Consider the following 7,436-nt stretch of genomic DNA (forward strand, 5'->3'; position numbering starts at 1 on the left):
ATATTAACAAATACAAATTTTAAATGTATATTAAGACTAAAGATTAAAGCATGGCGTTACTGTTTACCCCTTTAAAAAGTCCAAACCTGCTAAGTGGATATGGGACCGAGCTCTGTGCTGCTCATTTACTTTTTTGTGGTCTGATTGCTCACAGACACAAGAGGAGATCCAGAAGTCTTATGCCACACTCCGTCCTCCAACTGACATCCAGAGGGCGCCATCTCCCTTGACTAGGACATCCGGCGCAACTGTACCAGACACCATGGACTGGAGAGAAAAGGGCGTCGTCACCAGAGTCAAGATGCAGGTAAAAAACAAACTATGCAATTCTATTTTTATTGTCTTCTGATGTAATCAGCAATTTCATCAATCTGTTATTTCTCACATCCCTGCAGTTCCTTTTTATTCAGAACGGTTGGTGTTCAAAAGGATTGTCACAAAGTTGTCACATAAACACCAAATGCAAATCATTGCCACAATCTGTTGTTGGTGAAGACTGCCTGGTACACATCAGCACCAAAAAGTCCCAATTGCCGTTACTGTCACTTCAAAGTATCTGAGCTTTGAAAATTATGATAAAATTATAAAACTTTATAAATCCACATTTTCTGTAAAGTACTGTTGCTGGATTTGCTGAAATGTTTGTGCATTTTTGGCTTCTTGGACTTAATATTTTAAAACTTTTTTATATAAAAAGGGAGAATAGTATTCATATTTTCCTATCAATATATTCACACAATTTGACAGTTTTTATATGTACGGACATTGGATTAGTTGCACTCAGGCTCTATTGCACTTACATGTTTTTTTTTAAATAGTTTTGTCTTGAAGCTTTTATAAAAGTTAACATTATTAAAATTAACATTAATAATCAACATTATTATTTTTTATTATTTTCTGTAAAATGTCTTTAAAATATTGAGTTACAAATACAGAACAGAGAGAGATTTTTGTAATATTTTGTGAAAAGTCAGTAATTTTAAAAAAGTGTAGGGTTTTTTTTATTTAATATTCATTAAAATTTTGTTGCACTGCAAAGAAGTGAAAAATATCATCATATTCACAAATTACTTGCTGTGTTTTGAGGGGGTAAAACTAGTGGTGACCAGATGAATATCATTCAACCAGAGACACTCAGATATTGATTTTGGAATTCCTTCTGTTCTCTGCAACATGTTAAATATAATTGACAAACAAAAACATTTGCTAAAGAGTCAGTGTAGTTCTTTAACCTCTTCCAATCTGCTGGACCCTCCACCTGCTCCATCTTTACAAACTCATGCTGTTCTGCCAAATGTGGAAATGTGCATGAAGTGATGCACAAGACATTTTTTGTAATGCTGAAGCTGCAGGAACAAAACTGATGATGTTGTATATGTAGTGTTGATAAGTTGTGCAGAACCGTGTTTGATCTCACTTTATAGCCACTAGCATTGTGTTCATGACATTACAGTAACTAGAGTCTTTTAAATCCAGGGTGCCTGTGGCTCCTGCTGGGCCTTTAGCGCTGCAGGGGCCCTGGAGGGCCAGTTGGCAAAGACGACAGGAAAGCTAGTGGACCTCAGCCCCCAAAACCTGGTGGATTGTAGTGGCAAATATGGCAACGAAGGCTGCAATGGAGGCTACATACACAAAGCCTTTGAGTATGTGATTGACAACCATGGCATCGACTCTGATGCTTCATACCCCTACACAGGACTGGTGAGTAACTGGGTACAACCTGCTCGTCAAAAATGCACTGATTGTTTTGAAAAAAAAAAAAACATTAATCTTGGACTATAGGGAGTCTGTGTCATGTCAGAAACATTTGGAAGCCAATTTGATCACTTCACTTAAATACAAAACTGCTGATATGCATAGTTTTTGAATTGGACTGCTAAAGCCCTGCCAAAAATACAAATATTCAAACTATACAATTCCATTCAATTCACTTTATTTATATAGCGCTAAGTAACAACAAAGTAATCTCAAAGCAATTTAACTGATACAGGAAAGATTATATAGACTTGTAGAGAAAACTTTCTGAAGCCTATTTCACACATGCAATGGAATTCAGATATTTTCCAGACTTTCTCTTTGGGGGGTGTATGCGTGAATGCAAACGCCCAAGTCTGTTGGCCCAGACATTACTCAGATTTTACCAGCCAGCTCCATAGTGCAAAGTCCAGATTATCTCCATCTGAGCTCATTTGTAAATTAAGGAGGTAATACTAGAGAATTCACCATGAGTGAGTGGGCGTGTGTGTGTGCGTGTGTGAATTCCTGTGACTGCCACAAAACCGGGCAACTGGGAGCTGGTTCCACAGGAGAGGAGCTTGATAGCTAAAGGCTCTGCCTCCCATTCTACCTTTGGAAATTCTGGGAACCACAAGAAGGCCTGCATTCTGAGATCGAAGTGTTCTACTGGGATGATATGGAACTATGAGGTCTTTTAGAAATGATTACAAACTCCATAGTGTAAGCAAAGAGACGACATAATCTGAACTGTAGGTTCCTCCAAGCGATGTCATCTGGAAGCATTTTTCAGCTAGAAGTATAGAGTATTTCTTAAATATAGTCAGAGAGAAGTTAAATGTCATTTATGTACATGTCCTACCCAAACTAGAACCAAAAAAACAAGTTCAAAATCAGTGAAAGCGTCATGGAATGCTTCTTAAAAAGGAGAGACATGTAGAAACTATTGGTCCTAGAACAGAAAGTTTTGTGTGCGTGGAAGTTTCATCATTAACATGAAAAAAATTGAATCTATCTGATAAATAAGAGTTAAACCAACCTAGTGCAGTTCCTTCACCACAATGACATGTTCCAGTATCTGTCATAAAATGTGGTCAATGATGTCAAATGCAGCACTGATATCTATCAGGATGAGTATGGAGAAAAGTCTTTTCACTGGTGCTGTTTCTGGAATCCAAATCCTGACTGGAGATCTTCAGAGCTATTGCTTTGCAGGTGGTCACATAATTGCTTTGCAACTACTTTTAAGAATTTCAGAAATAAAGGAGACATTGGAGATTGGTCTGTAATTGGCTAAAACACGAGTCAAGCAAAGTTTTTATCTCATATACTATTTGATGAATTGCTGAAAAAATATAAACACACTTGTGGTCTCCAGAGAATATATCCTGCTGAAATTTATAATTTTATGTAAAATATCTCAATATCCGTTAAATTAAATGGCACAAAATTGGCTACAGACATTCATGGTTCTAAGATGATCAATCCTGTATGTAGTGGCCTTTAAGATTTGAGAATAAAACTTGTGACAAAAGTTTTGCCAACTGACAGACAGAAAAGTGAAAGGGCAGAGCTTTCCCCTCCCTCATCAACACCACTGTGGTTTCCTTGAGTAAGGCCGTACTGGGCAGCTTTCAGGGGATTAAAGCTAAAAAAGTTCTGGAATTCAAAACTATTAAATGAAAGAGTAATATTTGTAAATTCTATGTACTGCCATAGCATCTTCTGGTACTAAGGAATATTTTACACACATCTTGTTTGAAGCATTTTTAACCGCAGTCTTTCCTTTAATTCAGCAACAACAGTGTCACTACAGCCCTGAACACAGTGCTGCCAATTGCTCCCAGTACCACTTTCTGCCTGAAGGGGATGAGGAGGCTCTGAAGGAGGCAATTGCAACCATTGGACCCATTTCAGTAGCGATTGATGCCACACGACCAACGTTTACTTTCTACAGGAGTGGTATGTAACACATCATCAGCATCTAAGATATGAAATACAAAACTGTTCAAAATAAATTAGAGACTTCAGATGAACAAATTGTTAAAATATATAAATTAAGCATCTACATCAATCTGTGAGATATTTAATGAGATATTTCAAGCTCAACTAAGTTTTTTTTAAATCATTCATTAGTATAATAACACACCTTTATAGCATTTTATTTTTTGATCAGATTATCGATAATTTAAACAGAATTACTCAGACAGTCATTATCTACAATTATAGACAGTTACTGCTTTTATAAATAGACACAGTAGATCTGGTAGCTGCTGCAAAGGAGGCGGAGGAAATATTATTGGCTATGGAAGTGAGATGATTAAAAGTGACATAGAAATTGCATAATGAAACCATTTCATTTAACATTTGGCAAAAATGTTATTCACATTTTAAATATAGTTAAATATAAACATAGAAAAATGTTCTTAATACAAATAATATACACAATGTTATAAAATAGTTTAAAACAATTTTAGTTTAATAGATTCTTAAATTGTTTTACAAATTATGATGTAAATATACATTACATTATCAAATGATCAATGTAATTATTTATTGTATTTGGACCATTCTGGAAGAATGGTCCAAATAAAAAAAAAAACCTGATGGAGTCTGCAAAAGACCTGAGACTGGGACGGAGATTTGTCTTCCAACAAGACAATGATCCAAAACATAAAGCAAAATCTACAATGGAATGGTTCACAAATAAACATATCCAGGTGTTAGAATGGCCAAGTCAAAGTCTAGACCTGAATGCAATCGAGAATCTGCGGAAAGAACTGAAAACTGCTGTTCAGAAATGCTCTCCATCCAACCTCACTGAGCTCGAGCTGTTTTGCAAGGCGGAATGGGCAAAAATTTCAGCCTCTTGATGTGCAAAACTGATAGAGACAGACCCCAAGCGACTTACAGCTGTAATCGCAGCAAAAGGTGGCGCTACAAAGTATTAACTTAAGGGGGCTGAATAAATTTGCACGCCTAAGTTTTCAGTTTTCTATTTTTTAAAAAAGTTTGAAATATCCAATAAATGTCGTTCCACTTCATGATTGTGTCCCACTTGTTGATTCTTCACCAAAAATCAGTGTTATATCTTTATGTTTGAAGCCTGAAATGTGGCAAAAGGTCGCAAAGTTCAAGGTGGCCGAATACTTTCACAAGGCACTGTATATATGTATTTAATATTGAACACTTTAGAGATTCAAACTAAGACTAACTAAGGACTATTTATCCAAAATGTTTTATAATAATAATAATAATAATAATAATAATAATAATAATAATAATAATAATAATAATAATAACTGAATATGATCGGATCTATTTGAACCCATTTCATTTCAGGAGTGTATGACGACCCGAGCTGCAGCCAGGCTACAAACCATGCTGTTCTTGCTGTGGGCTACGGCACTTTGAGCACACAGGACTACTGGCTGGTGAAGAACAGGTGAGGCATTTGGACTGTATCAGAACAGCTGTTTGATCCAGTGAACCAGCTGAAGCTGGGCTGGAACTTTATCAGATAAACAACTACATCTTTTTTACTACACGGTGATTTTGTTTCTTTAATGGCACAGTCTTCCCTTGTCCATGGCCTCTCCTTTCTATGGAAACACAGAAAATCAGATATTGTGAGTATTCTGTGTCATATTAAGTAATTGTGTGGTTTTCCTTTTTCCAGCTGGGGAACTTCTTTTGGAGATGGCGGCTACATCCGGATGTCGCGCAACAAGAACGACCAGTGTGGTATTGCTCTGTATGGTTGTTATCCCCTCATCTAGCTACAGAGGAAATTAAAATGATATAGTCTTTTGTTTTATGTGTATTTTAAACTTTCAATTCATAGTATTTTAACTTCAAAGCTACAATTCACAAATTTTAAAGAATGAGGTTTAACACAAAGGGTGTTTTGTTTTTTTTATTTTAAATTTGAGTGGTAATTTTCTCTACACATGTAATTATTGAACTTCTTTTACTGTACGTTTGTGTCTGACTGTATGTGTGTTTGAATATGTAATAAAGACATATCCGTACCAAGACTCACAGTCACAGTAATAGACACTAAAGTTTAGATCAACTTATGAGTTTGCAGATCCACATTTGACCTTTCAGTAAAAATCCCATCTGTGCTCTGTGGCTTAGATGTGATGGAGGTGAAGTTTTGGTTTTACAGTTAAAGTTGCCTTGATAACTGCCAACAACAGGTAAGTTGGTTCGTTGGTCAATGTAGCTTCTAAATGTTATGATAATGGGAACACTTAAATTGATACCTGTGACTTCGTCCTGTCGTATGTACATTGTAGTGCCCATAGGTAAGTGACATTGTTTTATATAAAGAGAAAATTTGTTTTTTCTTTTCTTCTACTGACCTTCTCATCAAACATTTCGCTATTTGACTAAAAAGCCAGGATCCTGTAAAGGAATAGTACAACTGTTTGGGAAGTTGCATAGTGTCACCAGCTGCTGAGCTCAGCTTAAAATAAAGAAAGGCAATTGTGAAACATCTCTCCACTAACATCTAATTGGTAAATGATCTTTTGGTACCCAAAGTGTTAAATTCAAGGACACTTTAACGTGACAGGAAGAGCTGGGAGTTGAACTAACAACCGTGGAATTAGTGGAGGGCTGCTCTACCCCCAGAGCCACAGTCACTAGTTATGTCATTTGTATAATCCAGAAAAAAATCTAAATATACAAATTCCAAGTTGTGGTTTTACAGACTTGTTCAATATTTTAAAGACAGGCTGCTTTTAAACCTCTGGACAAAGTCGGGACATGTCCTTTCTGACTGTAACCAAGGCTTAAAAAGTAACTGAGCTGCATGTTTTTACTGAAAGAGTGGAATCAGAAGTCGCTTTGTTGAGTTGTAGGTTTCATTTTCAGTGGATCAAATGTTCCGATCAGGCTAAGTTCGATGAACTAAAATGACAAAGAGAAAATGTGTTATTTTTACTTTAAAATCCAAAACTAGAGAAGTATTCAGAGCCCTTGCAGTGACAGACTGTGGTCAGGTGTGTCCTGTTTGCTTTATTACTCCTGTTATGTGTGCAGAACTTGACTCAAGTCCACCTGTGGCCAATTGAACTTATTGGACGTGCTTTAGAAAGACAAGTGTGCACAAGAGCCACAATTCACTCTGCAGGTTAAGACAGGCTCAGCTATGAAGGAACTCTCTGTAGGTTTCTGCAATAAAACTTTAGGCTGAAGATTCACCATAAAATTATTTCTCTCAGAATGTAGAGGTTTTGGTGGTTTACATTTATTGTTTTACCTTTACTATGTTTAGTTCTTCTACGAAGATTCTGAGCAATAAAGCTTTTTCCAAAATGCCCAAATACTAATCCACAGGCTGCAAACCAATGAATGTCATCTACTAAATACAATTTCAATGTTCTCGTCTGCAAAAAACATCAAACCGAACCACATTTATTATTAAATACACCCAACTTAACTGGCATCAGGAACCCATTGATTTCAAAAACACGCGATGGGAGGCTGAAATTGAGGGGAATGTAGTGTGAAATAATATGACCATAATACGGTTTAGCAGTGTTTTTAAAAACTATCTGTCAGTGGTGGCCTTTAAAGAACCCCAGCTCCCCTGCTGACACCTCCAACAAGGTCAGAATAAAGTCATCCGAGTGCAGGGTTGGGTTACAAATGAGTCATTTTTATTTTTTTAGTGCAACATCACAACAAACAAT

At 36.4% G+C, this 7,436-nt stretch overlaps 1 protein-coding gene across 1 annotated transcript in view; it reads left to right on the forward strand.

Annotated features, from left to right (window-relative positions):
- The window catches only part of ctss2.1 (cathepsin S, ortholog2, tandem duplicate 1), a 12,016-nt gene extending 6,245 nt beyond the window's left edge, over window positions 1–5,771 (forward strand). Inside the window, exons 4-8 of the mRNA XM_067511066.1 lie at window positions 155–307; window positions 1,477–1,701; window positions 3,531–3,696; window positions 5,077–5,179; window positions 5,414–5,771. Of these exons, the coding sequence (XP_067367167.1) occupies window positions 155–307; window positions 1,477–1,701; window positions 3,531–3,696; window positions 5,077–5,179; window positions 5,414–5,513 (747 nt within the window). The 3' untranslated portion in view covers window positions 5,514–5,771. The remainder of the gene's footprint in view (window positions 1–154; window positions 308–1,476; window positions 1,702–3,530; window positions 3,697–5,076; window positions 5,180–5,413) is intronic.
- Window positions 5,772–7,436: the final 1,665 nt, after the last annotated feature.

The sequence above is a fragment of the Channa argus genome, chromosome 7 (genome assembly GCF_033026475.1).
Source record: "Channa argus isolate prfri chromosome 7, Channa argus male v1.0, whole genome shotgun sequence".
Taxonomy (NCBI): Eukaryota; Metazoa; Chordata; class Actinopteri; order Anabantiformes; family Channidae; genus Channa; species Channa argus.